General features: G+C 44.3%; 1 protein-coding gene across 1 annotated transcript in view; it reads left to right on the top strand.

Moving 5' to 3' along the window:
• Positions 1–27,880, top strand: part of rimbp2a (RIMS binding protein 2a) — a 58,096-nt gene that overhangs the window by 14,786 nt on the left and 15,430 nt on the right. Inside the window, exons 3-13 of the mRNA XM_076283440.1 lie at positions 4,666–4,749; positions 14,643–14,732; positions 16,592–16,714; positions 19,241–19,345; positions 20,930–20,980; positions 21,841–21,861; positions 22,968–23,172; positions 23,681–23,844; positions 24,922–25,001; positions 25,120–25,229; positions 26,618–27,490. Coding sequence (XP_076139555.1) covers positions 4,666–4,749; positions 14,643–14,732; positions 16,592–16,714; positions 19,241–19,345; positions 20,930–20,980; positions 21,841–21,861; positions 22,968–23,172; positions 23,681–23,844; positions 24,922–25,001; positions 25,120–25,229; positions 26,618–27,490 — 1,906 coding nt within the window. The remainder of the gene's footprint in view (positions 1–4,665; positions 4,750–14,642; positions 14,733–16,591; positions 16,715–19,240; positions 19,346–20,929; positions 20,981–21,840; positions 21,862–22,967; positions 23,173–23,680; positions 23,845–24,921; positions 25,002–25,119; positions 25,230–26,617; positions 27,491–27,880) is intronic.

Raw genomic sequence — 27,880 nt, 5'->3', positions numbered from 1 at the left:
CCTAAAAAACTACAAATCCCAGGAATCAGTTATTGGTGTGATTGGTGTCATTGGACGTAACAGTTGTAGCTATTTGACTTGAGTCTTTTCCTAATTTGCACAGGACGTTCCGTCAGTAGTGTGGCTCTCTTCCAGTAGCTGACTCACCTCGGGAGAGCAGACAGCAACGTGCATCACTGTTGCGCCGTGAGGCATGCTATTTTTGATAGCGCCGTGTGTGCCATGAAACAGAGTGTTAGCAGTTTGTAAACAGCAGAATCTTGCGCCCTACGTCTTGTTTGGGCTAACACTTCAGTTTGCTTTCCGTGGGAACAGTGCCTGTTGATCCAACCTTTACTCTGTGTGCAGTATTAGACGTTTTAGATACAAATACTTCTGATCAAGTATTTGCATTATAGATCTGCTATGTATCAGCCTAGCATTTGTGATATTAGGGTGTGGTTAGCGCAACCTCTTATCTGAATCTAATATCAGTTCCACATAGTATAAGGCTTTCTTTGAGATTTTAGTTGAAACATTTTGGTGACATGGATAGGATGTTCATCTTCACAGAAGCCAAAGTAGTTTAAAAAGGGGAGCAGGCCACAGACTATAAGCCATGAGACAGCAGTTTCCTTGAGCAGCTGCACCTGTGTGCTCCATGCTGAGGCTGCTCCACAAGTGTCATGGCTGATGCATGTATATTTCTGGGCCAGCTTCAGCCAGGGCTGGTTGTTACTGCACACAATATGTACAATCATATCATCCTGTTCTATTCCGTAGCCTATACACTCATATCAATGAGACTGATCACATTCTTGGACTGTTGTCCTTAGACCTCGGCTATATTAAGATTTAATTCTGTACATCTGTATAAGCAACAATACATCTTCCACTGATTGTGTTGCCCATATAGGCTATAGCCCAAGTCTTCAGACATGACTGTCTAAAATATAATCATTTCTGCTTAGGCTGACAGGCCTGCATTATGAGCATAGGACTACTGCCTTCAATTCAATGAAATAAGGGCACACTTTATTGCACTGCATATCTACGGATAGTGCCTGAGTCTGCTCTGCTCCTCTGGATCGCAGTCTAATGAGGACATGTGGTGGTATCTGACTCAGACTGGCTCGGTTTTATCCTGATGTATGTTTAGAGCAGGGGGTGGATGTGTGGGGGCTTTTCTGATGTATGGCATCAGTGCTACACTAACCCTTTGGCAGCGTACAGTAATACCCATTGTCCCTCTGCCTGATATAGAAGAGGCCCATCTCTACTTCTTATCAAACGTCATACAAGAGATACAGGTATATAGGGAAAGAGACTATTGCCACCGCAATCTCTGGACTTTTGCTTTGCTATTGGATATGAAAAAAGTACAGACGGCAAAAAAGAAAACTACAGTCACTGTCAGTACATTTCCTCTTCATCACAACCCTTACTCTGTTCCTCTCTTTCCCTGTCCCTCACCCTGTCTCTCTCTCCATCCCTCCTTCCCTCCCTCTCCCTATGCTTTGGTTGTTCTGCTCGAGTAGAGAAGTGGAGTGGTCTGGAGAGGAAGGGAGGGGTGCCAAAGCAAGGCAAAGCTAGGCGAGGCGAGGCAAGCCCAGCAGAGAGCGGCTTAAATCAATCACTGCATTGACAACTGCACCACTGCAATATTGGCAGCACACTCCATACATATTTTATATGAGTCCAAGAGACCTGGAGAATGACTGTCTCCCAAACAACCTGTCATGTCTCTATGGAGTCAGTGCGAGGGTGTGTGTGCATGTGTGTATGTATGTGTGTGTGTGTGTGTGTGTGTGCCTGTGGGTGTGTTCTGGTCTTATGTGTGTAGGCTAATTGTCAGGGAGATGCAGACAGAGAAAGGGGAGAAGCAGACTGATTTTCACGAGACAAAAGGAAGCTGTGAAGGAGGGGCTGGTTTTGAAGTTGAATCTCCCACTCTGCAGCAGAGCATTTTCACAATGCAGCCTCTCTCTCTCTCTCTCTCTCTCTCTCTCTCTCTCTCTCTCTCTCTCTCTCTCTCTCTCTCTCTCTCATTTTCTCTCTCTCCCTGTCCCTCTCTAGCTGCCTTTCTCCCTGTCCCTCTCTTTCTTCTCTTTTATTCTCTCCTGTTTTTCACTTTCTCTCATCTTCAGTTCTTTCTCTCTTCCTCTCTCTCTCTCTCTCTCTCTCTCTCTCTCTCTCGCTCGGTGTTTCAGGGTGTGGGGTTTCAGACAGCATCTGCAGCAGAAGTGAGACCCCCTGAGAGCAGTTCCATTCCTCTCCTCCTCTCTGCTCTCCTCCTCCTCTCCTCTCTCCTCCTCTCTTGTCTCCTCTCCTCTCACCTCTTCTCTCGTCTCCTCCTCTTCTCTGACCATTTTCTCTCCTCTATTTCTCACCCACCCTAACCCCACCTTCTACGCCATGCCTCGACACTCCAGCTGTTCCTTTACAAGTCTCTCTTTCTGTGTTGTCATTTTTCTCCTCCTCTTCTGTTCTTGTGGTTTTGCTTTTTAACCTGTTAGCTTTCCTTTCGCCACTGGAGGAGCTGAATTCTGCTGAGAGGCGTGTGTGTGTGTGTGCGTGCGTGAGGGGAGGGGCTTTGGGAGTTCTCAGTCCCAGAATGCACTGCGGTATTTCTCCTGAGATCAGCAGTGAAATGGTCTGTGAACTGACAGCCATGGCTGAATCCAGTGCACCTGACGAGATGAAAGCAAATCTCACTCAACGCCCATTTCTCTCTCTCTCTCTCTCTCTCTCTCTCTCTCTCTCTCTCTCTTCCTCTGCCTATTTCTATCTCTAAGTTTAGTCTGATTGCAATCATGCATATGCATTCTTGAAAAAGAAAAGATAACATATACCATCAGAATGTTAAGCAACACTCACCAGGTGACTGTGCAGCAACATATACATGTATGGATTACATATGCCTTGAAGACATTGCTGATTTAAGACTGTACGGTTTCTAATGGCTGATCCTTGTCTGAAAAGATTGGCATATTCAATATTCAGTACTGCAAGCCTGGCATTATTTGATTGTGATATGTCTGTCATAAACAAGGAAGTGGCGCCACAGACATAAAGGCTATCTCTGTGACTGGTGGGCTTATTTACAGTAGGTGCTCTCTAAGTGTCATATATTTCTGTGGAGCTTGTTTAGAGAGAGAGAGAGAGAGAGAGAGAGAGAGATTTTTTTGAGATTTTAACTCTTTCTTTATTGGTTTACAAAACCACTGAAGTATTCACACAATTAAATTCTTGTATAAAAAAATAAATAAAATAAATAAATAAAAATAAAAGGACTACAAAAGTTGACTAAAGTGCAAATTGTGCAAATTAGAGAGAGAGAGAGAGAGAGAGAGAGAGAGAGAGAGAGAGAGAGAGAGAGAGAGAGAGAGAGAGAGAGAGAGAAACCAACCTGTGGGACCTCTTTCTACCTGGAAGGGTGTTTCTATAGCAACTATGTGAGTCCCCTCCCCCTGCATTTCTCCGTGGTGTGTATGCTGGGCTGCATCCATTTGCCCTGTCTCATAAACTCCCACTGGCACAGAGACATGAGAGAACTCTCAAACTCGCAGGGTCACTGTGCTCTCATTCTACTGCCTCTTAGATATCCCAGAGAGTTACTGTAATCGTAGAAGCTTTTTTTGGTGTTTTTTACTCGAAGACTCCCCACGACTAGACTCTTTGGCTCATAGTAACACATACTTTGTTTTGCCTTCACAAGTGTACAGATTGTACATATTGTGTGCAGTAACAAATGCCACAGCCAGAGGTAGATCATCATCTCAAAATCAGATTATTTTGTTTTTTACGGTACAAGACATTTACATTTACACACAAAAATGTGATTGCAGGGGAAATGCAAAGTTGTTTGTTGGTGCGCACATCCAAGACAGACAGGTGCTGGACAAAAAGTGCTAGAGTAGGCTATCAACTGGGAAAAGGGTGGAATGTCCGCACACTTGCTCCCATCAGGAATTTTCAATGACTTTCACCAGTGTGAGGGGAAATGCATGCATAAATGAAATATTTGCAGTGTTTTCATCATAAGTGTATGAAGAAGCTTATTGTCTCTGTTCGTCAGGTTGAAATGGAAAGGTTGGAATGGTTTTGAGAGGTGTGGGTAGAATGATTTTCTGTTGGTTTGGGGATGCAGAGGAAGCCTGTTCTCCTTCCACTTTAGCTAGCCTCAGTTCTCAGCTGTGCCCACACACAAATGCGCAAGTGAAACACATACAGTATACAAACAAAAAACACACACACACCACATAAATGGCACCAGTAATTCATACATACATGTATGAAGATAAATTCCCCTTGGCAGAGAGCTTGGTGGGTTTCTGGTGTGAGCATTCCTGTTGCCATCATAGTGCAGTTTGATGCCACTCTTGCTCTTTTTGCCATAAGGAGAGAGAAAGGGTGATGAAAATGTGGTGAGAGAAGGAAGGAAGGTAGATGGTTGCTGGCATGGAAACGTGTACCACAGCTCCTATTGCGCTCACACTGTGCCCATGTTTTACCCGGGGGCACTAAGTATCGAGAACTGATTTTTTTCCCCCCTTTTCCTTTCCTGATCTTCAGTGAGCAGAACTCAGGATTAGTTGCCTGACTCAAGCAAAGGATGATGCTCTAGAACGAGGAATGATGTTCTAGAGCGGGGCATGATGTTCTCTTCTCGGTTTGCCCCCTCAGGAGACCGAGGTCAGAGAAAGAAGGGCCAAGTGTCGGGCGTTAGAGAAGGAGGTGAAGAGTACATGCCTTTCATGTCAGACTTTGGTAAGTTTGGGAAGACAACAGTGTTTCTCTGCTTGATTTTTAACATTGACCCATGAGACTGTAACATAGCAATCAACCTACCAATGGATAACTGAAGAACAATAAAACTAACATTATATGCCATGTGTGAATCATGGACTGTTTTTAAAAAAGAGAGAGAGGGAAAAGAGCTAATCCCATACGTACACACAGTGAGGGAAATATGAGATAATACAGACTTGTTTCAGAATTGTGCTACAATATTAGCATCAAATAATATAACATATAAAAGGAAATTTCCGGTATTTAGCACTTTGAGTCCCTTTTCTGGTTTGTTTTGGATGAACTAGAGTGGTGGACACCGAAATTTTGATGATTGGTCCTGTCTCGACTTTTCTGACTCGTTTTGAATCGCCTTTGACTAGTCAGAGTGGCTGCCTACAAGCATGCTCAAACATGTCCTAAAACAACCCTTAACAATTGTTTTCAAAACTGTGCAACTCACCGAGTGGTTAGTGGTGTTCGTTGATGTTCCAAAACAAGTAGCGTAGCGAAATACAGTTTCTGTCGTGTTTTATTTGGCATTTTGTAAAATCCCATTGATTTCTGTTGGAAGAGTCATTGCACGTTGATATTACTGTGCCTCGTCTATGCTTCAGGCTCAAATATTGAGCGAAAGTTTATACGCGGTTGTGAGGTGTCTGAAAAAATAGTTCCACAATAGCAAATAAGACAGCTGGAAATCATACATCGCGCCAATATATTTGATTTTAATAATCAACGAACACCACTAACCACTCGGTGAGTTGCACAGTTTTGAAAACGAATGTTAAGGGTTGTTTTAGGACATGTTTGAGCATGCCTGTAGGCAGCCACTCTGACTAGTCAAAGGCGATTTAAAACGAGTCAGAAAAGTCGAGACAGGACCAATCATCAAAATCTCTAGTTCATCCAAAACAAACCAGAAAAAGGGACTCAAAGTGCTAAATACCGGAATTTTCCTTTAATCTTACAATGTGGGTAAAATCAATACTGTTACTGTGTCATGTTTCTATCAAACAATGTAAAGTTTTCCCATTTATTGATATGTAGACATACTGTTATCATCAGCTGAGATGTGCAAATCAACCCATAACCTGCGAGTCCATGGCTACTATGATGATTAAGTTCCCTGCTAAGAGATGTGAGAACATTTAAGGATATGCATCATTTGTGTGTCTGTACAGTATGTTTGTATGTGTTGCCAAACCTTGTTAAAGCATGGTTCATTTTGGTAGTGCATTTCTTTTTGGATATCTTATTGGCTCATGAGAATCAGAAACTGCACCTGTTAATCATTGGTGCGGTAAAATTGCCGCAAATAAGGAAAAAGGATCTTTTAGCTCCATGATCTGGCTGACGTCACATTAGTCCTAATTAAAGCCAGTGCTTTGTGGGTCAGGTCAGGTTTAGGTAGTTGATTAATACATTTTTGTGAGTTTGGTCGTCTAGTTATGAAGATGAATATAATCCCACATCATCCATGCTAACTGTCACCAGTAGTTCTGTCAGTTATTTTTTTCTAAATAGAGGCTAAGCATGGTTGGATTGGTTGGTATAATTGTTTGCTAAAACAGCATGTGTGGCACTTTAGTTTTGTCCTCTTCAGTTTTTTACCATTTCCTTTAAGCTTGTCTTATTTTATATACCAAGTAACTACTTAATTATTACCTATTTTATTAAAATAAAATGTAATATTCAATACAGTATTTTTTATCTTGCAAAGTAACCTATGCAATACTGCTGATGGAGTTATTGTAGGAAAGCACATCTTTATGCAGTTGAAAATGCACCTTTATTGCTGCCATTTCAAACTGTTCACTTCTCATCTGTCTGAGTGCCCTGTTTCTCCCTCTCCCTCTGGAGGACCACAGTTTGCGGGCTCCTGCGCTTATCTCTGTAACTGGTGGGGTCACACATGTCCCTGTGGCCCCTGGGAGGCCCTCACCTGCCACGTGCCTCCTCCCTGGGGCCAGCGTAGGTGCAGAGGGGAGCCATGTCTCCTGGAAATGATAATCTCCTTCGACTGCAACTCCAGTTTCCCCTTCGCCAGGCTTTCCTGCCACAGCCTCTCAGAGATCTGTGGGAGTCTCATCCCTGCTTAGTGAACAGAGCCTTTTAATGTTACACCGCAATTGTGTTTGGGTTTAAAATAGCATGTGCTGGGGGGGAAAAAATCATTGTCCTTTGTGGTTTAGACATTGTGTGGGATTGGGGATTGGTTAAGAAGTCAGGGGAGAGTTGAAATGTGAAAGGCATGAGTCCTGCAGACTCAGAAAGGAACATACAGTAGAATGTACAGCTGGGAAAATAAGTATTGAACACGTCAACATTTTTTTCAGTAAGTATACTTCCAATGAGGCTATTTGCATAACATTTTCACCAGACATTACTATTAATAATAGTAATCCACCCATATAAAAAAATCCAAACATTAAAGTCCATAGGTAGAGTTATGTGTAATAAAGTGGAATGACACAGGAAAAAAGTATTGAACACGCCTGCTGAAATTTCTTAAACACTTTGTGGAAAAGCCTTTATTCGTAATGACAGCTTCAACGCATTTCCTGTATGACGAAAACTAATCAGTCACAGTATTCTGGCTGATTTTGGCCCATTCTTTTAAACAGATAGTCCTTTAATATTGAAGATTCCAGGGGTCCCGCTTGTGAATCCTGATCTTTAGTTAATGTCCAAAACTGTTCAATTGAATTGAAGTCAGGGCCTAGATTTCCTTTCTCTGAAACCGATTGAGAGTTTCCTTTGCTGAATGGTTTGGATCATTGTCCTGCTGGAAGGTCTAGCCATGTCTCATCCTCATCATCCTGGTGGATGTAAAGATTCTCCCGGAACAAAATGACTCCATTCATCATTCCTTCAACTGAATGAAGTCTGCTAGTACCATGAGATGAAAAACAGCCCACACCATAATGCCACAACCTCCAAACCATTGTTGGTATGGTATTTTTAGGGTGATGCACAGTGCCATTTCTCCTCCAAATATGGTGTGGATGTAGACATCCGATGTAGACATCCAAAAAGTTCAATTTTGCTCTCACCAGACCAGAATACATTCTCTCAGTATTTAGTATAATATAGGATTGTCCAAATGTTTTGTAGCAAACTTTCAACGAGGTTTGACATGTTTTTCTTCAGCAATAGAGTCATGCGGGATGAGCGTGCATAGAGGCCATGGCGGTGGAATGTATTACCTTTGATTTTCTCTGTAACAATTGTACCTGCTGCCTCCAAGTCTTTCTGGAGCTTTCTCTGAGTGGTCCTTGGATCTTGGGCTACTCTTCTGACTATCCTTCTGACTTCCTGGTCAGAAATCTTGCAAGGAGATCCTGTGCATGACCAGTTGATGATGCAGTGATGTTGCAGATAATGGCTCCAATACTGCTTGCTGGATGATTCAGAAGTTTTGAAGTGCATCTGTAACCAGTTCCATTGATATGTTTTGCAACAATAAGGTTGCAAAGGTCTTGGGAGGGCTCTTTGCTTTTACCCATCATGAAATGTTTCTTGTGTGACACCTTGGTAACAAAAAACCTTTTTTATAGCCCACCAGTATGTACTAACCCAGCTTATATCAATTTGCACAGATAGGAGGGATAATTTCTCTAATTACTGATAAAATCCAGTTTGTTCCTTGCCATTCCTTGCCTTTGTGTACTGCTTTTTCTTAGCGTGTTCAATACTTTTCCCCTGTGCCATTCCACTTTTTTACTCATAACTCTACTTTTAGACATTGATGTTTGGATTTTTATATATATGTGGATTACCTAAGTTAATACTAATGTCCGGTGAAAATTTCATGCGAATAGCCTCACTGGAAGTATACTTACTGAAAAAAATGTTGACGTGTTCAATACTTATTTTTCCCGCTGTATTATACATTAATAATAATTACCCATTCTGAAAAATCTTGAGGAAAACATTTTTTGGTTAGTCTTATTAAGTACTAAAAGTGACTTGAGTGCTAGTGTAGATTTTTGTCACTGTCTGGTTGACTGTCACTGAAAAAAATAAAAAAGTCCCCCAACTGGGAGTCCTCTCCATCTGGTGCTGTACGTACACAAGCCCAGTCATGCGCTATAGTCTGTAATGCACATTTGAGAGAAGGAATGAAGCCCAAATCCTCCTCAGGAGCGTCCCCAGCTCAGCTTCAGCCTGGCCACTCAGCTGTGTAGGGCCTCTCTGTGGGCTGGACAGGGCACCCTCCAGTGTCCGGTCAACTCATACTGGGGCATGTTCCCTGTAAGTGCTGCTGAACAAAACTACCATGGTAACAAGATCGAGAGACTATTGTTTGGAAGACTCTGTCTCTATCCGTGGTGACTGACCACCGTGTTTGCTCGACGGTGCTTCTGGGAAACGTAGTCCTGGGCAGTGCCAGGCAGGATAGTGTGAGTCTGTGGCTTTGCAAAATGGCCATCAGAAAAAGTCAATACCGCAAGTTTTTTTTTTCTCTCCTCCTGGTTTCTGCTGTATGGTTTACGGCCTCCACAGAACAGCGGGGGAAATGAGTTCCAGTCTATTACTCTCTCATTGATTTCAGCAATCTCATAATGGGAAGGATGGCTGCTCTATGGCACTGGCGACTCCACTGGAATGAAGCGGACTCCCTCACACTAAAGTTTAAACATGACTCATGTCTGAGAGTGTGTGGCGCTGTGTGACAGACATACAGTCAGAGGCTGCACATTGTTTCACACTCTGTGTTATGTCATGGGAAGGCATAAGCATTTCTGTGTCTCATACGGCCCTGGCTTATGGCAAAATTAAGCTAAAAACATTAACGTTATAAAACATGTTCTAAAAATGGCAGCCTGACACCTCTCACCCCTGTTATCCTTCATTAAGTAATCTTTTTATAACTCATTAAGTGTATTAAAGGATTAGTGGCACATTTCCACCGGAGGAATGCTGAGTGCCGCTTTAACTCATACTTACATAACTTCTGTAAACTTCAGTTTTGGGAGGAATAAAGTATATTGGAGGCACTTGGATCGACAGAGAGGCCCTCGTATCCCCATATAACACATAGAACAGTCGTCGTGAGACGGGAACAGAAGGTCGTGGCTGTGGGGCGAAGTGTGGCGGAGGGTCGAGGTCCATGAGGCGCGCGGGCCTTCACTAATCCAATCAAACGCGCAAAAGTAAGACATCATGGCTGTGTCCTCACTGCTCATCTAAACAAAGCATACGCAGCATGGAGCCTCATTACTGCACACCCTCGCAGGACTGTTTTCAAAGGCAACTACGGGAAATTGTGTGTGTGTTTATGTGTGTGTGTGTGGCTCACATAAAATTGCCACAAATCTACCACTGTTCATAACACACAGTGCTTCCCCCCCCCCCCATCATTAAAAAGATGCCTTTATTCCTTTTCTTGCTATGTCAATGTAGAGCTATCTGTGATTCTGCTGAGGTTGTGTAATTATGCTTTGTTGCATAAGAGTCCCTGCCAGGCTGATATTAGCTGTATTTACCCATTCCAAGGCGTATGCCCAACTCTCGAGAGCTCCGACAGTGTGGAGACTCTGTGCTACCACAAGAAAATCTCCCAGTACTCCGTGGTTCTCCGGTGGTGACTATGCGCCAGAACACTAGAACGCTGGGAATGTGGGGCTGGGGAGAGATACGGGTAACAGGTGGAATTCGGAAAATATTAAAACATATAATCTGCTGTTGTGTTGAAGAAAGGAACCGCAACTGTAGTGTTTGTATTGTGCGTATTGCTAGTTAACTAGGCTCACAGTGACTGCTATGCACTGCACAGGGTTAGAAAGCATCATAAGTCAGTGGTGGGCATCCATAAGCAGGAGTCCACTGGAAACACAGCATAACCAGTGGGTTTGTATGCTTGTCTAGCTTAATCACATCACTACGTTTAGACTCCATCATGACAGGAAGGGGACCTATTCCAAAAGCTGCCAAGCCTGCATATTGTGACATTCATATTGTGACAGTGTTCTGACAGGCCGAGGGAACAGGTTTGGCTTTTTTTCCCTTTACCTCTCTCTCTCTCTCTCTCTCTCTCTCTCTCTCTCTACCTAGTGTACCTCTACCTCTTTCTCTCTACCTCGCTCTCTCTCTCTCCTCTGCAATGCACAGCCTTCTGCAGGCAAAGAAGGGGACGGGCTGTCATAGCAACCACCTGCTGTGAGAGAGGGAGAGGGGGGTGAGAGGCGGAGGGAGGGAGGGAGGGAAGGTGTGGAGCATTCAGCCCAGGATCAGAGGCTAAGCTGCTGTTTGTTTAGTGCTTGTGAGTGGCACATCTCCTGAGAGATGCTGGCCTGCCTGATGCTGAGATGTCTGATGCTGATGCCGGGACGGACAGACAGACATCTCTGTTCAGAGTGGACTCAGTGACCGCGCACTGCAGGTGCCCTGTCCACTGTGCTCAGGGCCAATGAGTTCAGACCACGACAATGAAAAGAAGTGTTGAGTCCTGTGAGTCCCAATGCAGAATAGTAGAAACATAGTGGAGAATAGTACTGTTAGATATTTTGAAGACATTACAGAATCTGTTTTTTTTTTTTTTCTCTCTCTCTCTCTCTCTCTCTCTTTCTCTCTCTCTCTTTTCGTGTAATCTTGGTGGTTGCTCAATAGTGTTTTTGGGAAACGCAGTCCTGGGCAGTGCCAGCCAGGAATAACGTGAGCCTGTGGCTTTGCAAAATGGCCATCAGGAAAGTCAATACCTGCTGGGGTTTTTGCTTGGTGGTTTTGTTTCCAATTTCCAAAGATTTTTATCTTCCTCTCTCTCTCTCTCTCTCTCTCTCTCTCTCTCTCTCTTCATGTCATTTATTGTACTCTTGCTCTTTTGGTTTACAGTAGCTTGCGTAATAACAAGTCTTCATGAACACAAATGCTGCTGACACACACTGTACACACACACACACACACACACACACACACACACTGGGGTTGTTGTGTGCAGTGGTACGAGAAGCACTGCGCTTTTTCATGCGTGGTGGAGAGTGGAGAGCGGGGAGCTGGGCTGAGTCCCTGGTGCAGGAGCAGATGCTGGCCCACGGGCCAGGCTGGGGGGGGGAGGGGCAGCAGGCAGCCATGTCAGCCCAAATTAGTCCCTCTCCTCATTGACGTCTCCCTGTCTCTCTCTCTCTCTTCCGCGTTATCTCTCTCTCTCTCCTCTCTCTCTTTCTCTCTCTCTCTTTCTCTCTCTCTTTGCTCTCTCATCTCTTCATCTCTTCCTCTTCATTTCCTCACTCGCTCAGATTTGATTTCCTGTCAAAAAACAACAGCAAAAAAAAAAAAAAACGTGTACATTCCCGGAAACCACCGTACGTGGTCTGTCAGCATGGGCACACTTGGAGCGTTATAATTTAACAGTGTTTCAATCACGCTCATTCTTGATGTCTGGTGAGAGGACTTAAAACCAGTATTGACGGTTTTGATTGCAGTGATGAATTCTGGGATCCTGAGTGAAGTAGGGGCGAGGGACCCTGAATCTCCTCATCAGCAGACCAGTCATTTGTGTATCCGCACCCATCTCTCATCTCACAGCTGCAGAGCACAATCTTGGTTGACTATGCTGTATCATGTCACTCAAATAGGGCTTAACTGTCGAGGGAGATTTTGTGCTGCTACCACAGAGGGAATATGCATCAGAAGGATATGCTTGATGAAGCATTTAGTGCCACCATTGAACGCTTCACTGCCTGATTGATTCTTTAAAAGGCAGAGGAAGCAACCCCTTTTCAGGTGGTCTGTGCGTGTGTGTGTGTGTGTGCGTGTGCGTGTGCGTGTGCGTGTTTGTTGTATGTGTGTTTGTGTGTGTGTGTGTGTGTGTGTTTGTTGTTTGTGTGTGTGTGTGTGTGTGTGTGTGTGTTTGTTGTTTGTGTGTGTGTGTGTGTGTGTGCATGTGCGTGCGTGCGTGCGTGTGTGTGTGTGCATGTGTGTGTGTGTGAGAGTGCTTGTTTAAGTGTGTGTGGTGTGTGTGTTTTCAGCATATGTGTACAGCACATTGCCAACAGTATGTTTGAGATGAATGACGGTCAATGTGTGCTGAGAACCTGTGTCTGTCTCGGGGCTGTGTTGAAGCATTTTAGCACAGTATGTCTTATGCATAGCTGTCTGTCTGCTATGACAGGTGACAAGAGATCCCATGTAGTCCCATTAGACCAGGTGCCTAGATGAGTCGCTGATGCACACAGCACAGAACAGTCATGGACGTGTGGGAGTCTGCGTGTGTGTGTGTGTGTGTGTGTGTGTGTGTGTGTGTGTGGGCAAATTGGTCAGAAAAACTATGCTTGACATGTTCAGACTGAGAGATGGACGGGCAGACAGACAGACAGACAGACGGACACAGACAGACAGAGAGAGAGAAGTAGAGAGAGAGAGAAGTAGAGAGAGAGAGAAGATGGAGGCCGGGAATGCCATGGAGCTACAGTATGAATCAGTGATTGAAACGCATCAGTGGAAAACCAAGATGAAAAACTCGGACTTTAGTTCACACGTGATGAGATTCCCCCCACCCAAAACACACACACACACAAACCAGCTCTCATCGCACACTTTGAGCCTTTTCACCCTTTAGACATCACTGCAGTATCTGAAATTGAGCAGTAGGTTTCAGGTATCAATTCACAGAGTGCTTTCTGTTTGAAATAGTGGGATTTCCGTGTCGGGCGTGAGTACAGTTTGGCAGTCGCTCTACTCATCTATAATGGCATCTCCAGTTTCTCTCACACACTTAATCAGCAAAAGAGGCAACGACGATGCTCCCAATCCCATTAAACGGGCAATCTAGCAACAAATTGACTCCCGCTCCGTGCAGGCTGTCTGTTGTCGTTTTTCTTTTGTGTTTTATGACCTCGCGCTTACTTCACTCTGTACAGTACGTGATGTTCACACCGTCTCGGTCCTTGCGATAAGTGAAAATACATTGCAAATCAGATACTGCACGTCTCGTCTCGTCTTTCTTTTTTTATTTTGCTGCAGTGTCAGTCAGCGTGATGATGAGTTGAGATGTTGAGTGTGGATGCTTTTTTGGCTGTATGGTTTTCTGGATTAAACCCTGTGGTCTGAGCCCTCTACCAGCGCAAGGCTACAGTGCCTTCTCTCTGCCTTATGGGGTTTTACAGTAGGGATATATAGTGGCAGTGCAGTGTGTAGCCACTCAAGTGTGAAAGATTCGGGTCCTGTGTGTTATGTAAAAGCATTTCTCATGCTGTCAGTCTTTATCTGCTAGTTAAATGGAATGGTTAATTCACCGTGCTCACCCAGAAATCCCACATATACTGTCTGGCTATACACTGCGGGAGTTATATTCCTCTGAGACACCAGCATTTTATGTTGTAGGTGGATTATGTAAATGGTGTGAAACATACATCTTATTATTCTGTATTTGTGTCTCATACCCCCCCCCCTTCTTTATCTCTTCTTCATCCTTTCTTCATCACCCTTTCCCACCTCTCTCACTCTTTCTTTCCTTTCTTTTCCTTTTGTGTCTGTACTGTTCACCCGCTTGCTCTTTGAAATCTCCTCTATCACACTTCCTCCCTCTCTCCCCTCATTGGTATGCATTCTGTGTTCTCGCCTCATCTCATCTCTTTAACTTGCTCCTCTCCTCTCTTTTTTCTTCTCTTCAATTTCTCTCCTTTAACTCTTACTTCCTTTTAATCATTCATGCGTGGTTTCCTCTATCCTTCCATATCCTTTCTGTCTTTCTTTATTCCTTCCTTTCTTCCTTTCTTCCTTCCTTCCTTTCTTCCTTTCTTTCTTTCTTTCTTTCTTTCTTTCTTTCTTTTTTTCTTTCTTTCTTTCTTTCTTCCTTCCTTCCTTCCTTCCTTCCTTCCTTTCTTTTTCCCTCCTCTCCACCCCCCTTGTCTCTTCTCTCCATCCAGAAGAGCGAGCTACATGATGCCTTGCAGGAGAGGAATCGTCTCAATCTGCAGTTGCTCAGTCACAGCCTGAAGGCTGCGCAGTATGAACAGGTGAGTAAGCAGCCACACCCAGCGGTCCTGACATCACCATAGCCCTGACATCATCAACAGATCAATGACAGCTCATTGTCATAGCCAATCAGCAGATCAAGGCAGCCACTGCAGTTTGGTTTATCAGCCTTGGTAATCTACACAAAGTAGTTAAATATCTGATAGTATCCATGCTTGATGTCACCAGATTAAGTATGTTCTGTGTGGTTTCTGTAGTGTGGGAACACTCCACAGATGTCTCTCCACAGGACTGACACCCTGGTGTTTTTGGGATCAGGAAAATATGAATTAATGAAGTGATCACATTACTATAAAGGGCGGGGAGCAGTCGGCAGCAATGTTCTCTCGTCCCTCATCCCAACCAGCCGGAAACAGAAACAAACCTATTGAACCAACCACCTGTCAGTCGTCATACGCAACCGCTGCGAGGGGGTGGTCTGCCGTAACCGGAGCTAATGATGGCATTTTGGCGAGTGTCTGGTGCCAGGCGTCCGGGGCTCTGGCTTGGCAGAGGCGTGTCGTAATCCCCGCTCCTGCTCCCCGCGCCCAGGAACAAAAAGGCGCCATCTGTCTCTGGCGGACGACAGAGGAGCCGCCACATAAAAGGCGCCCTCCTAATCAGGTGACCGACCGAGTTGTCGGCCCAGGGCTTCGGCGTGATCAAAGCCGCGATTCGCCCCTCTTGAGTCGCGGAGCTGGAGGGGATGCTAATGAAAGGAGAGAGCGAGAGAGAGAGAGAAAGAAAGAGAGAGAGAAGGGAGGTAAATAACCCCGAGAGACAGCGCCTGTTCCCCAGTTTCTCTCTCTCTCTCTCGTTTTCTCTCTCCCTCTCTCTGTGACACCCACGCCATTCCTCATGTACCGCCGATCGATAGCAGAGATGTGAATCTGCCCCTCTGCCTTCCTCTGGGGACAGACAGGGAGTGGAGATACTTCCAGGATAGATGAGAGCATGTGCGAGGTGACAAGGGAGAGAGACAGGGAGTGGTGTCTGCTCCTATTGATTTTAGTCACTGTCTTTGCGAGATTGGGAGCGAGATTTGCCATCTAGTCCACTTTTATGTCTTACTTTTTTATTTGCTTGTTTCCATTTAGAGCGGGCTCTCTCTTAACAGCCAGAGGTCTGTTCTGGGGAATATGTAGGCTACAAAAAATGTTTTTTAAGACTTGCTCAGAGATGAATACATTTTTAAAGAGGTAATATGTCTTGTCTGAGTTCATAATTTAAGACCAGACAGTTGATGCCCATTTCTTCAATCTAATCAAAGTACATTTCCAACTTTCTTAAGTACACCACTTTCATTACAGAGCAAACATTGATGTTTAAAGGACATGCATAACCATAATTGTGACAGAAGCTCTAGTAGAGATCTGTGAAGGCAGCTGTCAGGTATTCATTGCTAGAATTTAAAGTAGTCTGGCTAAGACTGGATGAATAATTTGTTGGATTTAATAAGGAGGGGGGATAGTCCTATACAGAGACAAAGTGAGATGTCCATATGCTCAGGTAGAGCCAATGACTCATCGGAAACTCGCTGCAGAACTTGGAAGTGCTGTCAGCAGTTTCCACAGTTTTGCCACATCTTTGTTTTAGAAGCGAGATAATCAACTTTTATTTCCCTCCCCCAGGATCAGTACTCCATGAACTTCCTGCAACCTAACAATTGCATAATCGTCATTATTCATGCCATTTTGAGAAGGAAGTGCTGGAAATAATTCAAAGATGAATTTGTCTGCCCCCTCTTCCACACTCCTCATAAGGCATCTGGTCTTTACTCTGTGTGTGTGTGTGTGTGTGTGTGTGTGTGTGTGTGTGTGTGTGTGTGTGTGTGTGTGTGTGTGTCGCCCTTTATGTGTAGGTGAAGTCAGACTATGAGCAGCTCCGAGAGACCTTTGGTACTGTGACTCAGGAGCGAGACTTGGCACGCCAGGAGAAGAACCAGCTCCAAGACCAACTTGAGAACCTTGAGCAGGTCCTGAAGGTACGGAGCACCCATCCACCCACACCTCTTCTGTCCACTAAAACTTCAATGCAAATGCAAACACCCACAGAGCTCCCACCATCATTTCCATAGCCTCTTCAGTGCTTTTGTTCTTGACTTTGAATGTCTAGCCACCTCATCTCAATCTCGTATTTCCTTTTATTTGCATCAGCCCTCTTCTAATGTGTCCTGTGAGGGCAACATGTGGTAGTCATACAGTAAATAGCAGTTTTGCATGAAAAATGTGAACATACGTAGTAGTCTTTGCTTTCCTTGGTGTTTATATTATTGTATTCTGTCATCTTACTGTAAATTGCTGTAGAAAAGTCAGTAACAGCCTTACTCTATTTTTACAGTGTTTGGCCAGTGCAGATTACAAATTGAAATGATTAATTGTACTTCAATGCAAAGTTGCTTTCAAGTAGATGTACTATGACTGACATTCCACTGACTGATAGAGCTGGTCACTTTGTTTAATGACAATCTCAGTGTCCATCTCTCGCTTGTCTTCTTATGAGAATCATTACAGTAGTCCTGCGTATCACGTAGACTACACCACTGAAAAATAGGTAACTTTTATAGCCGATACTATAAAATCATATCAAAAGAAAGAGTCTGTAAGTATAATCCAGACCTGCACACTTAGATAGAAGTCACCATCAGTACAGGAGACCAAAGCAAAACCTCTCCGTAAATGATTAATGGCATGCATTCATACAGGAAAGTATACAATGACAAAGAGCATGTGGGTGCACATGTTGTGAATGTGTGTATGTGTGTTTGTGTGTATGTGTATGGATATAAAAGTCTCATTGATGAATAAAAAATGTCCTTGCTATACAATTTAGCAATGCCCTGGTTTTATTGATTATTTGTCAGAGGCGTTTCATAAAGGAAAAATTGTACCGTAACAAGCAATCGACCCCGCACCTCTCTAAAAAGAATGCAGCATGTAGCAGTCCTCTGCTAGATATTGATTGTGAAGAAAAATAAAAATAAAATGGAGAGATAAAATATGAAGAGGTTAATGTAGAGAAATGAACAGCGCATGCGAGGTGAAGGCAGGATAAAGACTTTTTCAAGAGAGACTTTCCCCTTACCTCAAATGCCCCATCAACTTTTGTCTGTTTTCTCAGACAATTCAAGCCAAACTTTATAACACCATTGCGTAACCATTTTTAAGTCTCACTCCCCAGGAAAAAGGCATAAGCATAGAGGATAGAGGGGGTTAAGTTCCAGCCACTGAAATACGTATTTAAAGCTAGAGGAAAATGTATGAGTGGGGAAGACAGAAGGGTTGGCTGCGGGAGATTTCTTTTTTTTTCATATCAAAGGGGTTTTTGGGTGCAGGCACTGCTGCATTAAATTAGCAGCCTATACATAGATCAGCCTGCCACACGACTCCCCCACACTTTGGTGGAGCTTAAGCTTGGTCTACCATGCCTTGTGCGGCATTCTGGAAAAACAATGAGCTGAAACGGTAGCTTTCCTGGCAAAGTCTACTCTACAGTACGCAGTGCACCACACTATATTGAAGTTTTGATTCCAAGGGAAAGTATGCCAATATGAAGAGGATTTATTATCATCACTGTTATAATACATCACTTACACCAACAGCGCTCACTAAATGCCAATAGCAGCCTAAATGATGTGTCTTGTTTAACGAGGGCGTTTTAACGTCTGGAGCTTCAACACATATTTCCTAACCTGCTTGAGCGATGCATTACTATATTTGGAGAAATATGGGGTGATCTTTCACCACTTGAGGACTTAGCTTCCTCCTCTTAGCCCCCAGTTGACAGCTCAGCATAAACCCAACTGTGATTATGTAGGAGACTCGCTTCACTTCTCCCAGCAGTCACACACATGGGGAAAGAAATGGCTGTCAGGCCTCCTAAGCGGCTTTCTCTATCTATGTCTGTTCTTAACTCCTGCTCTTCAGTTTAACCCTGCCATTGTAGTGCAAGTGCAACCCAAGTTGAAGCTCTTCCTCTTACTTTGTCAAGCATACACACATGGCCTACATCTGAACTTGTCAAGATTGGATTATTGACTGTAATGTGACACACATGTGGTATGTAAGCTGTGACAGAAATGGCATTCTCCAATATTGCAGATCAAAGATGTATACAAACAAACTGTAAAGTGGTTTTAGATATTGGTCATCTTTAGATGAAGGATGTTTCCATGAGTGCTGACGGCAGAAACATACAAGAGAGAATAGTTATTGTAGAGCTTGCAGAATCAGGAGGGAACGAGTTTGTAGTGTTTACCCTGCGACTCTTGTCCTGAATGTCTCTTATTGTCTGTATTTCATGTGTAGAATCACTGGCATAAGTCATAGTGTGTGTCATCTCCTGTGGTTTCAGAGTACAAATAACTAAATGAACTGAAAGAGAGGGCATACTGGCATAATGGTTTTTTATCCTTAGATTTATCCTTTTATCCTAAGAAATATTGTCTCTCTGATCTCTCTCTCTCTCTCTCTGTTGTTGCCTCTCTCTTTCCCTTGTCTCTGTGTCATAGCATATGCGAGAAGCTGCTGACCGGACGCAGCAGTTGGAGGCGGAGCATGATCAGGCCCTGGCTGTCCTCAGCACCAAGCAGCAGGAGATCCACCTTCTGCAGAAGGTGGGAGTCTTTCACACCAACCTGCCCACAGACCTCACCCTGTCCACAAAAATGACCCTTATCTCCAAATAATACCCTGTCAGCAGTCCTCATAGGCCACACATCTCATCTTATTCAACAATCTCCTCAATTCTTAGACCTTACCCTATCAGCAACTGTTGCAGGGTACAGACATCACCTTGTCAATAGCCCTTGCTGTTCAGCTCAGCAGCTGTTTGACTGACATCTTGGAGGTCCACTCCCTCACTTGGATCTACTGTAAGCTTCTGGTTGGTTGAATGCTGAGTCTTGCTAAGAAACTTCAGAGAGACATTTCTCTGTAATGCTGCCAAGGGTGTTCAATAAGACCTCCCTTTAGGGACACTAGTCTACATTAAAATAAGCCTTTGAGCTCATTTCAAACAAATAAACAAAAACATACATATTATAGCTTGAAGAACTAAATAACTGCATATGAATGCTGAGATCAGAGAAGTAAGAACAAAGTAAATTCAATTCTTCTAAACCACCTGGGGTCTGCAATTCTCCTGACCTCATGTGCCAACTCCATGTGCAGCCTAAGCAAAGTGACCTGCTAAAAGCTTTTAGGCTCACATGACCAGGCCACGTCGCCCTCAGCACAGCTCTGTGTGGTCACGCAAATGTGCCAATGAAACCTGTCTGCTGGAGACAAGGACATCTGGCTCCCATGATACGATTGAACCGTTGTGAAGGTTAGATCTGAACCTCTGCTGTAGGTTAGATCTGAGAAGCCTTTTACGTTTTAAATCCCTGAGGTTCACTTTTTTTTTTACATTTTGAAGTGCCATTACGCTTCTCCCTGAAATGGAAAAGGTGTGCTTTCTGTTCTTGCGTCTCTTTTTTAGTCCTTCACGCAAAATGTCAGGAGTGTGTGAGGTAAAAAGAGACATCCCGTAGGTGTTGTTTGATAGGACCCGTGTCATTTGATCTCCTGCAGACTCATATGTTTGTGCTTTGCCAACGTGTGTTCCCGTTAAAAGATGAGCTGCCACAGACATACACAACAATTAGAGCTGACAGCAAACATGGCAGAGTAGTCTATCAACAATGTCTGCTCGCCTCCCCTGGGAAGAGGGGAAGGTCCCTGCTGAGCTCTCACCTCTCAAAATCGACACAGGCAGTGAAGGCTCTATGGCGTCACTCTTCCATCTCACCCTCTGTTGCGTGCGGCGCGCATTGCCTGCCTATCTTGTCGGTTTGCGTTCTCATGGCGCGCAAATCTGTCTGGTCGGCTTAGTGAAGATGGACAGTCTCGTTTCCACCCCTTCCCTGTCGTCCTCCGTCCGATTGGCTTTCTTCTCCGCGCTTTTGTTTTGGTCTGTGAATTTATTCAATTAGGTGGTCTAACAGATGCTATGGCGAACGAGTGCAGTGCAGGTCCACCCAACAGATGCCTGCCTTAAATGGAATAAGAGTGGCTTTGTTTTGGGGGGCTTCTGGATGGTTGTTTTGACTGGGGTACTTTGACCTTCATCTCTGACACAAACGACTCTGTGTTGATTGATGATTGTTGACAGTTTCCTGCGAACTGACCTCTCTTTCGGGGGAAAATGTGTCTTGCAGGCTCAGGTTGAAGCCGAGAAGGAGCACGAGGGAGCGGTTCATGTGCTAGAGGTAAAAAATGACCATTCCACGTCTGCAGTATCTGTTTGTCATATATGTCTGAAATCAGTCTACTATGTCTGTATGGTTGAGGAAAGCATATTAGCACGACACATAAAAGGGATACCTTCTTTAGCATGACACAAAATGAGGGATATCACTCATACAGTATTTGATTTAAACCTGCAGTAATGTATTGCTAAGTGCAGTAGCGCTCCAGACAAGGTCCCCACTGTGGTGTTTGAAGGCTTTTCAATTACACATTTCTCTGATCGAAGTTGTGGAGTGTTTGTGATCATGATGAGCCAGAGTCATGGCACCAGACTCAGTGAGTATAGTTTTCAAGAAGGGGGAAAAAAGATTTCATTTCCAGCAAGCCAGGCAAATGATCAAATGCTCATATGAAAGGAGTAAGGTCTGCCAAGATGGAAAGCAGTTATCCAGAAAGAGGAAACATTTCCTGACAGTTTTGTAGAAGGGAGGAGGCTTAGATCTGCAGAGGGGTTGTATCTGAAAGCCTCTAACACACACAAGTGCGCGCACACACACACACACACAGACAGACACACACACACACTCACAAACACAGAAGCACACTCTGATGCACACTTGGCATGCACGACTGGCACTGACTCAACACAACAACAATCTCAGCCCCAAGAGAAAAAAGAATTACGGTCCCTTTCACAGTTTGTCAAATCAAAAGACTTGACAGATTTTCATTTTGTTGTGTTGTCAAAAACATTTTTTTTCCTCTCTTGGTTGCCGTTTATCCACATGTAAATTCTTGATCATCAGTTTTTCAGATGTTTCACCACTCTCTTGTTTCTTTTTGGTTTCTCTCAATCTTTATTTCTTTCGTGCTCAAACAGAACCATTGGGACAGAATGCAGGTATAATGTTTTCTGAGAAGATACCATACTCCATACTAATGCAACGTAACCTTTCTAAAACCAAAGCTTTGTTTTGTGAACCCCACACCTTCAAAACGATTTAGATGTATTAAATGTACACACCATACATTGTTATGCATTTCTATACAAATGGGCCATGTTGCTCAGGAATAGTTATCAGATTATTTTTCAGGTATTTAATATGAACTCAAAAATACTATCATTCCTGATTCCTGTTTTGTTGAGTCATTATAGGCCTTATCATCATAATTTGTCCAATCATACTCATTGGGTGTAATGATAAAGAACACTAATAAAGAATGATAATGATAAGGCATAAAGAACAGCTTAGGGAAATGTACCCTTGTTCACTGACCATTCCACCATTCCATCCATTCTCCTCAAAACTGTCCTGTTTGTGTTTAGCTATTTTAATTACCAGTAGCTAGAACTACTGTACGACCTTTCCCCCTTCTGGCTAAGTGTTGTCTTTTGTGGTTAATAAAGCAAGCAATCCTCAAGTCAAATGTAGTACAAGAGTGCAGTGCATGGCCACAGAACCCGTTAATTGTTGGCCAAAATAAACTTTCCCTGTGATGATGACTCAGCTCATGCTTATCATCTGGTTGGCAGGCACTGGTATTAAAGCTATGTTGGTTGCACTAAACTAATGGCCCATGAAATGATGGCTTCTATTATCATCATGGTATTTCTAGATAAGGCCCTGAATATATATGAAGTCAGTTTATAAGCTTCTGAAACTATGGTGGGCTTTGTTATCAATGCATAGTAATGTTTTTTAGTTTCCTATTTTTAGACTTTGATCATAGCATAGAGATTTAGATATGCATTCTGTGCCCCAAGTGAGCTCTTTAGATATTAAAGAAAGCAATTGGTTCTCTATGATTTATGTAAATGGATAAGATTTCAGATCTTCACAAGGTCTCCTCACAGTCATACAGTATATAAAAAGGATCCTCCTTTAAACACATAAAGTAACAACATCTAACATGTTAATCGTCTTCCTTGTTCTCCTCTTCTCTTTCTCTTCTTTCCCTTCTCCTTTGTTTTTTCTCTTCACCTTTGTCTGTCTTCTCCTTTAAAAGGTCAAAGTTCGCAACCTGGAACAGAAATGCAGGTCTCAAAGTGAGCAGTTCACCCTTTTGTCCAAAGAACTTCATAAGTTCAGAGTGGAGGCTGACACTGTGGACATCCTGAGCGCTGACCCCTCTCCTGTGTCGAAGGCTGCCCATCTCCCAGAGAAAAACCTCTCTCTCACTGTCAACGGTCGACCCTCTCAGCCTGGGAAAGGTAAGAGCCAAAAAAGGGCGAACTTGTAAAACTGAGTATATGTGAATGAAAAAATGTAATTGTAGTCTTCAGCTGCTGGTGAACTTATTGAAAAAAATCATGAAATCTCATACAGTACAATCATTATGACAATATCATGGATTGGATTTTTGGTTAAAAAAACATTAGATATAATATTGATATTATCAACAGAACTATATCACTCTTCGGGAGTTTCCATGAGTAAATTTTCTCAGGTACACATTGAAATGTAATATTTAATACAGAATTTAGGCTCGTAGCTCTCATGAATTAATCTGCCCTGTAACTCTTCCAGACGTAGCTTCCTGTAATGTAAAAATAGAGAGCAAATGGCAGTGGTTCTGGAGTCCATCCTCCCTGTGTGTGTGTGCGTGTTGTTCTGTTTGAGTTAAGTAATTACAGAGGGGCCGTGAGTGGCGCAGATGGCTGGCTGATGTTTCTGTGTCTGTGCTTGTGTCCGCTGTGTTGTGGAAATGGCTCCTTCCAGGCAATGAGAGACCTGCGGGCAGTCCGCTGAAAGCCGAGACCCCTCACCCCCTGCCCGCCGCCGCTGCCGCTGCTGCCCGACACAAGCCCGAGTCGTTGTCCGTCAAACCCATCATCCTGACCAGGAGTAGGCCCTCCAGCCCGCAGCGGGCAGGCCCCTCAGAGGTACGCATGTAGGAAAACATGCACAAGTATGTGTACACGTGTGTATGTATACACATTTGTTAACTTGTGTTCCATACGTTAACATACACACATATCTTTACCCACACACATTCAAAGCATACATTTTCCTATATGTTAAAGTGAATATATGCATAATGTCCTGAGCGTGTCGTATGAAATATGCTATATATCTTGCACATTACCCACTCAATCATACACATGGTACTGTATGCATATAGGAAGGCGTGAATCCTTTCTCCTTCACTGCTCTGTCATATTACTCTTTCCGCAGTGGGAGTTACCTCATCATCATGTGCTTTGGTATTTAGGTCATTATAATCATGTACACACATAATACACACACACCACATATACACATACACAGTACACACACAGACGCACACACACACACACACACACACACACACACACACACACACACACACATACACACACACACACACACACACATACACACACACACACACACACACACACACACACACACACGCACACACACACACATGTACTGCGCAGGCTGTCAAGCCTGGGGCCTTGGTGCTGCCCCTGAGAATTTGTTTTCCACTACTTAGGTGATTGGCAGCCTGATAAACAGGAGATAATGTTTACGCTTTGGTGTGTGCGTGGGCTCTTACGTGTGCTGTACGGCAGAATGCTCGGGTGCAGAAAATGCCCGAACATGGGATCATCTAAGCATTGGACGTTGCGTGAACATGGCTGAAAAATCAATGAGGTTCATGTGGTTGGGGTTCATTCTGTGAGATGTGGAATAACATGACATGGGCCTGAAAATAACTTCTTTATATCAACTCAAAGGCGAAAGCCTATAATATGATATTACTGTGACATGCGAGATATTGAGACTGTCTAATCCAATCCCCAAAGGGCCTTGAGACATCACATGGACCTAATTCTAACCGTGAAGTGTAATGCTTTATTAAACTGCACTGTGTAAATCAGTAGAGGGAGAGCCTACCTGTTGCTCATAAAGTAAATATGATTGCTCAATATTATTGCTAATGGCCTTTGAGTTTATGACCGGTGCTGTCCCCACAGATGGAGGATGAGGTGAGTCCATCTCCCAGGTCCAAACCCCGCTACACAGGACAGGTCCGCCTCTGCACTGCCCGCTATAGGTAAGCACACAGGAGTTCACACCTCATTCATTGGCTTTATCACTATATCGATCTTTACACACAGGAGCTTTTATCGCTGTCTGACTGTCTCTGTTTTTCTTCTTCTTGTCCTAACCAGCTATAACCCTTATGATGGACCTAATGAGCATCCGGAGGCAGAGCTCCCCCTGGTGGCGGGGAAGTACCTGTATGTCTATGGGACTATGGATGATGATGGCTTCTATGAAGGTTTGCTCAAATTTCAGCTTCATTAGAGGGATTATATTTCATGCTGTATGTTACACCAGTACCTACTGCTCTCCCATACGTTGAGGTTTGAAAGTAATATTTGTGCAGATTCACTGTATGACAACATTATTATTATACTGCCTGGAATGGAGTAAAATCTATTCAGTTATGTGATATTTTGCCAAGTACTGTATTTAATTGCAAGAATCAATCTTCTGGGAATTAGTCATATTGTGTGCAAACAAAGATACTCTGACATAGGAAACAGCAGTCTCTCACAGTTCAACTTCTTATATTTCACAGTTCAATTTCTTATAAGAATTTGTGAGTGATGAATGATGATTGAAATCAAATAATTTGGTCGCTGATGATTCTCACTGTTACATGACCAGTGCAATCAGTACAATGATGGCCTGCTGCGTGGCACCCATATAATCCCAGAGAGCTGAGATTGAGATTGAGATGAGTTCTGTGAAGGTAGCACTGCTGAGTGATGCAACCTGTGCTTGTCTTCCGATGCCTAATCCAGCGTGACTCTGAGTAATCACCAGCATGTTCTTCTGCTGACGGGTCTGGTGTGCATCCACCATCCCCAGTGCACACGTGCGCACACAATCACACACACACACACACACACACACACACACACACACACACACACACACACTTGCATGCACAAATACACACATACATGCACTTGCATACATACACACACAGACAAAAATGTATACAGTATATGCACACACACATACACTTACATGCACATACACAAACATATATGCACACACACACACATTAGTCACGTGTCCCTGGGCAAGACCGACAACCTCGGCAAAGTCGCCCATTGAGTCATTATTTAGTTTTTTTTTTTTCTTTTCATAGCTTTCTCCTTTACTAATTCGTTTTTTCTTCCATTTTAGTTACTCTTGCAGCAGGCATCATTAGGAGCCTCAGCACTAAATCGCTTTTATCCTCTGACGGCTATGATTACCGTCAGTATCTACGAGGCCCTCTCTCTCTCTCTCTCTCTCTCTCTCTCTCTCTCTCTCTCTCTCTCTCTCTCTGTCTCTCTCTTTTCCTGGAATGTGTCCCATGAAGACACATTGAATTAATAAAGCAGAAACATCAAAGTGGCGGCGTGTGTTACAAACACCCACTCGCCATGGCAGGAGCATCCATGTTTGTTCAGAAAAGTGCACTTCAGTGAATACTGGGTGACTTGTTTATCTCATGCTTTTAGGGTTGAAAAAGTAAAGCTTTTGGATTATGTGAGAGAATAAACACCAAAATGCGTCTCTTGTAAAAGACTGGTACATGTGTGTAGTAGTGTATGGTGTTGCTTTTTCCCTGGACATAACCTCACATCTTGTGTCTCGTTGTGCCCTCAGGAGAGCTGCTGGATGGACAGCGTGGCCTCGTCCCCTCCAACTTTGTGGAGTTCATCCAGGACAAGGAGAAGCCGCCGGCCGAGGGCGGGGATGACCTGGGCCCTCTGGAGCGTAGCCGTCTGGGCCTTGGCTCGGGCGACGGGGCCGGGGGCCTGGGGGGGCCCTTGGACAGCCTGGGCATGGGTGACCCTCTGGGGCCCTGCAGCAATGGCACGGGGGGCCCGCAGGAAGGGGACGAGCTGTCCGACAACGTGGTGCCTTACCCGCGGCGGCTCACGCTGATCAAGCAGCTGGCGCGCAGCGTGATCGTGGCCTGGGAGCCGCCGCAGGTGCCGCTCGGCTGGGGTTCGGGCGCGGCGGGCAGCGGTGCGGGCGGCGGAGGGGGCGGCGTCAGCGGCTACAACGTGCTGGTGGACGGCGAGGTGCGCTCCAGCGTGCCGTTCGGCGGGCGCACCAAGCTGCTGCTGGAGAAGCTGGACCTGGCGGCCGCCACCTACCGCGTGTCCGTGCAGAGTTTGACCGAGCGCGGGCCCTCGGACGAGCTGCGCTGCTCACTGCTGGTGGGCTGCGGCGTGACGGTGGCGCCGTGCGGCCTGCGCGTGGACAACATCATGCTGGACTCGGCCGAGCTCTCGTGGCTGCCCAGCAACAGCAACTACGCACACGCCATCTTCCTGGACGGCGTGGAGCAGGCGGTGGTGCGGCCTTGCTGCTACCGGTACCGCTTCACTGGCCTCAAGGCCACAACTGTGTACAAGGTGCGGGTGGTGGCCAAACCCCACCAGATGCCCTGGCAACTGCCCCTGGAGCAGAGGGAGAAGAAGGAGGTGGGGGTGGAGTTCTGCACCCAGGCGGCCGTTCAGACATGTCAAGGTGCAGGAACACACACCCTACTCACACAAACACACACATACACATACACACACACACACAGAGACAGTTCATTAATGATACTCATGCTTTCTGTTAGCCTGTTGGCATTACTCATTTGGGTAACACTTTATAATAACTACACACGTTTATCATTTATTAAGCATTTGTAAACAATTAGTACATGGTTTGTTCATCAAATCATTTTTCCTACATTAATCCTCATCAGTAAAGCATTTGTACACACAAATAAATGGTCTGTTCATAGTGAATAAGCCTATCTAAAATGTTTTTAAAACTTAATTAATGATGCAATAATAATTTGTCTATGGTTTATAAGATCAGTTAGAATGGGTGTGTAAATGATTCAAAAACTGCAGTATTTACACCTAA

Source organism: Alosa pseudoharengus, unplaced genomic scaffold (assembly GCF_046254945.1).
Source record: "Alosa pseudoharengus isolate Yale_2024_CS ecotype anadromous, Long Island Sound unplaced genomic scaffold, YU_APseudo_1.1 YU_APseudo_1.1_scf_14, whole genome shotgun sequence".
Taxonomy (NCBI): Eukaryota; Metazoa; Chordata; class Actinopteri; order Clupeiformes; family Clupeidae; genus Alosa; species Alosa pseudoharengus.
This window is presented reverse-complemented; position numbering and strand designations above follow the sequence as displayed.